At 36.7% G+C, this 8872-nt stretch overlaps 1 protein-coding gene across 1 annotated transcript; it reads left to right on the top strand.

Moving 5' to 3' along the window:
* The first annotated feature begins 309 nt into the window (after window positions 1–309).
* On the top strand, window positions 310–1936 carry LOC141695344 (cysteine synthase-like). The gene is made up of 4 exons (XM_074499598.1): window positions 310–434; window positions 654–801; window positions 1624–1678; window positions 1791–1936. Exons 1-4 carry the CDS (start codon window positions 310–312, stop codon window positions 1934–1936), a joined length of 474 nt encoding a protein of 157 aa, XP_074355699.1.
* Window positions 1937–8872: the final 6936 nt, after the last annotated feature.

Here is an 8872-nt window from a genome sequence, read left to right as displayed (position 1 = left end):
ATATTATGGCAGCAAATAGCGTCGTTTCACGTTCAACCCACTCATCTCTTGGTCTCCAATCCGGAACGGGTCTCCCCGTCGGCAAATAAATCTCCTCTCTCTCTCCCTCTCGCGCCCCCTCTCTCTCCCTCTCTCTGTGTGTATCTCTCTCTCTCCCTCTCTCTGTGTATCTCTCTCCCCCCTCCCTCTATCTCTCCCTCTCTCTCTGTGTATCTCTCTCTCCCTCTCTTCGTGTATCTCTCTCCCTCTCTCTCTGTCTCTCTCTGTTCATAGTTTGTATGTATTCAGTTGTTTGTGATTGAATTCTGGATGTTTGTGGAACAGTTGATTGGTAAAACCCCATTAGTGTTTCTTAATAATGTTGTTGAGAGTTACGTTGGTCGTGTTGCTGCTAAATTAGAGATGATAGAGCCTTGCTCTAGTGTTAAAGACAGGTACCATTTTCTTCATATCCATACAATACTTATTATAGACCTTATCTTTGTTTAGATACAGGGTACAGACCATTTGTTTATGAAATTAGCGATTGCTATATATTTCTAGTTAATCTTGTGTTTGACAATTAGAAACTATATTTCTGGATAATCTTATTTATGATTTAGTGAGTTGTGTATATCTTTTTGGTAAACATCTGGTTTTTGTAACTTAAAAAGTTTACAGGGCAACATATTGTATCGAGACTTGAAAGCTTTATGGTGTATGCTTTTGGAGTATAGTGATTTTGCCATGTTTTTCGTTTACATGATTGGTTATAGCATGATTAAAGATGCTGAGGAGAAGGGTCTTATTACACCAGGGGAGGTTAGTTTTATGTTTTGTGGTACTTATTGGTTGCACATTGCTCAGTTAAGATTGAGACAAATCTCAATCTAAAATTAAAAATTCAAATGCCCTTCTACTTTTTTACTGTCTACTCTCATATCAGTGATTGATTATACACTTTCTTTCTCTTCCCCGTTAACTTGGAGGAATCAATCTTCTGTTCTTCTGATTTTTGATGAACATCGAAATCATCCTCTGAATTTACTCAGAGAGGTTGAAGATTTATCATTAAACAAGCATGGCTCACATATCTAAAATTTTGGTGTTTGACTTTAAATGATAGTTGATACAAACTGGTTTTGTTTATTATATGCCCACATGTAGCATGCAGATTCTAGATTAAAATTAGATAATGTGACTTTTCGCCTATTCGAAGTCTTTAGAAAGGTTGTTAGGAACTGTAGGGGCCTTTTATTAAGTACTTTTAGTACCTGTAATTCATACAAATTGGTATCGTTTATTCAGTTATTTAGATTTCCTCTTACAAATCTAACCACATGTAGCATGCAGACTTTAGACTAGAAAGTGCTGGAGTACAGGGGTCTGGTTAATATTATTTGCTTAGACTTTAAATTTTGTTTATGATTTTTGACATGGGTTTTGATGGGATTTAAGACCCTTTGTTACGGAGAAGAAAGCAAGAAAGCGCGTTGCACTTCCCTAGTGAATGGGCTTTTTATATTTTAATTTTATACAAAAATGAAAATTTAAAGCATTGGCAGAAAAACATGGTAGCAATTTCTAAAAAACCTTAGAGTTGTTTATTTTGTATAATTCCTGATTTTTAACTCTTGTCATCAGAGTAATGTGAGACAATGTACACTTCAAGTAGCCTTGATGGAGCTGAAAAGGGCAAGTGAAAATGTCCTACGACTGTAAGGGAAGCACCAGGTGCGTCCCATCTCATATGATACATCAGATACTTTATGTCTTTGATATTTAATATGACTAACTTGCCATATTTGTAGAAATGTACAACTTACTTTTGAAAACGTATATTAAAGATTCAATGGAGAAGCATAGATTGTTTAATGCAATTGAAAGTATTCTATGTGTTGCTCAGAAAGCTCAGTGGGCCTTGAACTGGATCAAAATGTATCAACTATTAACATAATATTTAGGTAGACTAGATTATGGTAGATGGTTATTTCAATTTTAGAAACTCATGCTGCATCTTAATTATATATTGGTCAGACACACCCACTTGAAGCAAATTGCAAAATATAATTTTTAGTTTGATATCCTTGCTGACCTGCATCTCAGTTTTACGAAAGAATAAGGATTTGTTCACTTCATAATATGTCTTCTTGCCTATTTCCCATATAAAGCTTGTCACTGTCTTATATTAGTCATGACTTGGTGAAAATTAGATGCTAGCCTCTGCACAAATTCAGTAGGTTGTATCAGAAGTACGTAAGATAGTTGAATCTTTAGGCTTCATCGAAGTTGAAACACCAGTTTTACAGGTTTGTTTCGCTTAGGCATGCATTTTGTTATGTTATAATTTGCATAAACTTCCTGTTACGAACTCAAATATGAACTTGAACTTTTACGTATTTGGTACCCTGTGAATTACATTTTTTAGCTCCATGATATTTGATACTTTTTGTGTGCTTCCATTTCGAAAGAGGAATTGCAACCTGAGGGAAGTACTCCTGATCTAGAAAAAGAAATGAACCCTTAAAGAACTTTATTTTTCAAAAACATCCAAAATTCCTTAATATACCTAATATTTATCCCATCTAGTCCTGGAGCTTTATCATTACTAAAAGACTTCGAGGCAAACTTAAGCTCCTCCATGGAAAAATCTTGTTCCAACTGACCTACTTCCTCAGCATTCAACCTGCTGCTGAGAAAGGAATCTAATTGAAAAACATCCACTTTCTTCTTATTATAAATCTCTCTAAAATATTTGCAGAAGACATTTCTGATTTCCTCAAAATTAGTCACCATCCTATCCCCCACCTCAATTTTGATATATGCTCAGGTTTAGGGTAACATGGTTTCAGCATTTCTCAGATATCTGCTCAAAATTTGAATAATTTCCTCATCTTCAACAATCTTCATCTTCTTGTGCTTTAAGTCAGTCTCCAATATCATGATTAATATTAAATTTCCCATAACACAATATTTTGAAATCATGAATTATTTGCATTTTTTGGTTGAAGGGCAAATGTAGGCCACCCCTTACTGGGCTGGAGATAGGCTTCAGGAAATGCAACAAGTTATGCCTTTTTATGCTCTCCAGGTAATTGAGTGTCCTCTAGAATCACCCTGTTAACTTTCTCAATGATGACATCCAGCTCAGATGCTCTCTTAGATTGAAGATTTGAGAGAGACGCCTGCAAATATCTGTCTACACCACCATCATTAACATTGGCTACAATTCTCTTTTCTTTGAAATTTACGACTTTCACTATCACCACTCTCAGAAAGTTTATATTTTTAGCCAAAGCCCTTTTGTATGTGATGTAGTTATTGTTTCGAGAGAATCTCAATGATGTGAGCAATTCATTGAACTCCTTGTCAAGGCAAGGTCCTTTTGTAGCCAACTAAAGTCTGTCTTTACCAACATCATTAATGCTTGGAATGATTTAGCTAGTTGATTTTGGCTTGGTCACCATCTCCCCCTTAGTCTGGTTAGCAGGAAAATTGATTGAAGGTAGAGGGAGTTGAGATCTTACTGATTGAGCAGTTTCTGGCAGAGGCACATTTGATTTATTTCTAGATTATTTCATGCAAAAGCTTTGGAAGACTCTCTCAGCTTAGACACACTTTCTTATATAGTGTTTTGATCTGATATTTCAATTCTTCCGTGTTTCAGCAGTAGCCCCACTGGGGTTAGAGAGAGGGCTTGAAGTCTCTCAGAGAACTTGTTGAACTTGTTCTTGATATTTTGAAATATTGGCATCAACTCATCAATCCTGTCATTAAATAATTTCTTTACTGCAACTTGATGCTTGCCTAGAGTGTTTTCCATAGCTCTTCCAATGTGACGAAAGGCCTTCAGTTGTGCTTTCTACACCTCTGTCACATCATCATATACTTCTTGGGGAGTGAGGACCTTAGCATTGCTTCCCAAAATTGTCACACATTCTTCTCTAAACCTTGCTAAGGCCTCCTCCATAATTGTGGTAAAGTCCTTGGAAAGTCATGCATCCATATTACCATCTGCTTTATCTGTAATTTTCTTCTGTTGCTCTTCAACATCCTCCTTGTAAGAAATTAATATTTCCTGATAGTCTTGGTTTGACATATTTGTAATGAGGAGTTGTTGGATGATATTGGCTCGTCCTGCAAGTTGCTCAACCAAAAGATCAATAACAGTTGTTGGTTAGGCTTGAGCATCTTGCAGCAATTGAGCTAGGAGGTGTGAAGGTTGAGGGTTGGTGTTTGAGCTATAAGGTTGGTCAGTTGTATTTGATGTGTTTGGGATTGGTGTTTGGTGACATGTGTTTGAGGTAGAGGGTATGGAGGCACGAACATCACTTGTGACAGAAGTAACAGTTGTACTCACAGTTGGAACTGTGGTTGTGACAGCGTGTTGATCATCAATAATGGGAACCTACATTTGAATTGGAGGGGATTTGGCTAAGTTACTATGATGTACCATGGTTTCAAACCCCTGTTCTTCTTGCAAAGAACTGGCACTTGAATGTGTTGTACTTGCCTCCCCAATAGCTAGATCATTGGCAATTTTACTCCTAACGTCAATTGACAGTGCAATTTCAGCTAGGGTTTTGAGGGGAGTTGTCCCTACTAGAGGAACCTCCAATTGTATTAGAGAGGATTTAGATAGCTCCCCCTCAGGAGTACTACCCTCAAACATGTCAGTCTATGAAGATTGTTTGGCACATGAAGGTGCTTGAGTAACTTGCAGAGGCTCTTCAGTTAAAACTGAAGAAACCCCTGTGTTTTTGTTGGTGTCATCAACGTCTACCCCAGCATGTAACCTCTCACCAACTGAATGTTATGTCTGGGTGGTGAGCACAGTTTCATGAACTTTGTCACTTGATTTTGGCAAAACTTGAGATGAATATTCAGGTTTTTCCTTGTAGGAAGAAAGAATTTGTAAAATAAGATATGTGAGATTAGAATTGAGTGCTGGCAACTCCCCCTGAGTAAATGAGGGAGTTTTAATTGATGTGCCATTTTTGTGTGTGCCAGCCAAATTTCTCCTTTCACCAACTTGAGAGTGCTCAAGTTGGGATGCAGACTCTTTACAAATTATATTTGGGAGAATGCTTGGTTCAATAGAGACACCTTGTTGAGAAGTTGCCTCTAGAGTGTTTATATCCCTCTATTACAACTGCATCCTTTTGGAAAGATGCAAAGGTGGTTACTTGAGTGTTCAACTCATCTTTCTTTGTCTTCTTTGGTTTTCTGACCAGGTGAGACTCTATTTGTGTTTGTTCCTCACCACTCTCAGAAATTACAATTAGGGGTGCATTCTTTCTCTTCTTTTTAGAAACTCTACCCTTTTTAGATGATGAAGTGGTTGGTTCCTTAGCTTCTAATGGTAGAGAAGAAATGGTCTCAGTTGTGGAAGATCTATGTTGGTTATCCTGTGTTTGTACTTCCTCAGATGCAGGAGCCATAACTATACTAGGTATGGCACTAGACCTCATGTTAGGCATAGGGTAAAGATATGTTCTAAACCAAGTGAACTTGTCATTTACCAATCTAATGTCACACAAATTATTATTTTTGATGAAATATTCAAAACCTTGAATATCAATCTTCCTGTAAGTAGAATTAGCACTTTCACTGATATCCTTGATACTATTGAAATCCCCCACTATACAGACTAGATCATTATTTGTTATGACTAGAGCATCTGATAATTCCTCCCATAACTTCCTTTTTTCATGTAGGCTCAAAGGACCATAAACATTCAACACATGAAAGATGTCATTGGAAACTTTATTCCTAAACTGCACCCACTGCCAATTCCTATATAAAACCATCCCCATGCTTTTAAAGAATAGCTTATCCCAAGCCATTAAGAGTCCACCTGATAATCCCTCTGAGTTCTGAATTAACGAGCCATGCTGATCATTATCCCAGATTGCCTTTTCCCAAAATCTGTTCCACCAAGCATACTTCGTTTCCTGCAGGCATAAAATATTAGCATCCATTGCCTTGAGCAAGTCCTTAATCATCCTTATTTTTATACTATTATTAATGCCCCTACAATTCCATGAAACTACCTTAATATTGCTGACTGAAATTAAAAATTATCTTAACTACAAACAACACAATCAATCCCTTAGACTTCTAAAGTTCCCCCTTCTGCAACTGATCTACTACCTTCTTCAAATCAACTTCCTTGCTACCTATCATCTTCAGCTCCATTTGTTCTACACAATCAATAATCTCCCTAGCTACATCCTCAACATTCCCTTCCTCCTTTTCTTGAATTGTATCCAATTTACTATTAATGCTAAAACATGACCCCAACCCTCTGCACTTTCCAATTTTATTTTCATGCCCCAACCCATATTTACATTTCAAATCAAAAGGGTTCTTAATCTTCCGGTAACTTTTCCTAGGCCTACCCACACCCTTCACTTTGAGGTTAACAAAATCTTTACAGAGAGACCCAAGAAAGTTAACCACTGAATCAACACTAGCAGATTTCTCATACATCACCTCTTGACAAGAAGATATAGAGCTTTGATCAGACCCCCTCCTATACTTTAGAGTCACTAACACTTTATTTTCTACCACCTCTTTATTATTCTCAGAATTCAACTTCTCAACTAAAACTCTATCTTATTCTGCAACCTCTTTCATAACTTTATTTTCTATCTCATTCCCTTTCCTCTTCCTTTTCTCCTTATGCAATTCCACTGAGCAATCCATTTGCTTATTCATATTCTCAGCATCTGCTACTACTGACCTAGAGACCTCCTCCACTCTAGTAGGATCACTAGAATTTTCCAAGTTATCTTCTGCACACATTACTTCAGTCTTATTTAATCCTTCAAGAACCACAGATTCCTTAAGTTTAGAGACTTGTTGAACACTATCCTCTTGTACCAAAGAATTTACCCCATTGCTAGATGCACACATAGGCTCAACCTTACCTTTTAATTCCTTTAACTCTATTATTTCAACAAACCTTACTGGATGAATATTTCCTTTAACTAGAATATTCATCTCATCATTGATTTTCTCTCTCCTCATGGTAGACACACAAACTATTGGGTCAAAAAACTCACTCTCTCTATCCTTTTGACAAGACCACATTACCTAATCTCCCATCCACCTTGTATAGCCTTTAAGATTCTCTTCTAGCCAGGAATTCATAGGGATCCCCGAGGTCTGTATCCAAGTTGTTCGAGGCATAATCAAATCATTATCAGTGAAACTTCTCATGTGGATGAACCATTTTTGAAAGACCTTTTCCCCAAAATGCTCCCATTTTCTTTCACTCATATTGGCCAGTAGGATTTTGCGAGAACTCAAACCAATTACATTTACCTTTTCTATACCTTTCTGCTGCAACTTAGATTACAATATCTAGACGACTCCTCTACCCTAGAAAATGCTACCTTTGTTTCAAATAGACCTTCTTCAACATCATTATCAACTACTGCCTCAATGTATTCAAACATTTCTAATCCCCACTCCTTTCCTGCAATTATCTTGCCTTGTTTCACTTCTACCTTCTCTACCTCAACAATCTTTTTATTTTGCTCCGAACCCATTTCCCTCTGATTATGACTCACATCATGATTAAAACTCAACAACTTTTTACCATCCACTGTATTTGTACCTCTCATTTTCTTTAAGGCTCATTCTAATCTTCGAACACAACCCTCCTTGTTCTTTAGCATTCAATATAATGGCACCAGCCTCTAGCTCAGAAGTAGTTTTAACAAAACCTATTCTCTTACCTCGTTTATCCCTTTTACTGGGTAATATTATATCCAATACTACCCCAACCGATTTAAAACAGTTCCAAACTTCCCAAGCTTTAATGTTCGCAGGAATATCATACAAAAAAATGGTAAAGGTTGGCTTAAAATTCACCTTATACTTGTTCTTCCTTCTTTGAACCATGTACCATTCCTCATCCTTATCTTTCTTCTCATGGATGTCATTCACACTAGCAACTATAGGATCTAATACATGAGCATAAGTCTTGTTACTCAAATATTCATTCAAATGCTCCTTCTCGCCCAAAGATACTTTCTTCCTTGCCCTCCATTCCAGCCCTCCTCGAGCCTTCAAGCTTCTCCAGTGATTTTGATTGAATGCTTCTGTAACTGATTGCTTGTCACCTCTTAAGAAATTTTCACTAATTTCTTATCCAACAGATCTTTATGAGCCCACACAAAGTCCTTAAGAATTTGTTCCCCGACATCAAACTTCCCCTTCTTAGCACCATCATCATGTATTAACTTCCCCTCCAATTTAGCACCTGCCGCTCCAGCTTTCTCCGATTAAAATTTCTTCCCGTTGAAGGAGATGAGAGAGCCGTTGAGGGAGTCCATTGAAACTTTGTATTTGACTTCTAAACACAACATTATAATATTATATCCACCAGTCTTAATATATATATAGATGGTCAAATAGAAACCAACCATTAATTTTATAATTTGAATTGAATTTCCACCACACAAATTTATCCAACCCCTTCACTCTCCTCACTTCAATTCCAACTGTCACTCCCTCTCGTACATCTATATGTGAATAATTTTCTAATTGTTTTTAATTTAATTTTTTCATTAATACTTTTTTAAAATACGACTTCTCTATATTTTTCTCCATCTCCCAACAATCAATTTGCATACCATATTTGCTATATTCCGACGATAAGTCACTAATTATACTTAACAGAATCACTAAACCAGAATTACTATAATTTCAGAACCTTCTTAATTTTAGTGATTCTCGTAAGCATAATTATTAATTTATCGTCTTTCTCATGTACCAAACCTTTCTCCCAGTATCCCATCTCTTTCCCCCATCGTACACAATTAATCTCCTACTACACCTTTTTACCTTTAACACAAAAATTACTAGTTTAGTGAATAACATG

Source organism: Apium graveolens, chromosome 11, assembly GCF_009905375.1.
Source record: "Apium graveolens cultivar Ventura chromosome 11, ASM990537v1, whole genome shotgun sequence".
Lineage (NCBI taxonomy): Eukaryota > Viridiplantae > Streptophyta > Magnoliopsida > Apiales > Apiaceae > Apium > Apium graveolens.
This window is presented reverse-complemented; position numbering and strand designations above follow the sequence as displayed.

Excerpts from the sequence above, each read along its gene's own strand:
- LOC141695344 (XM_074499598.1), top strand. The coding sequence starts at position 310 with ATGTTTGTGGAACAGTTGATTGGTAAAACCCCATTAGTGTTTCTTAAT. Across the intron at positions 802-1,623 it reads GTCTTATTACACCAGGGGAG|AGTAATGTGAGACAATGTAC; the intron begins GTTAGTTTTATG and ends TCTTGTCATCAG. Across the intron at positions 1,679-1,790 it reads GATGGAGCTGAAAAGGGCAA|AAATGTACAACTTACTTTTG; the intron begins GTGAAAATGTCC and ends CCATATTTGTAG.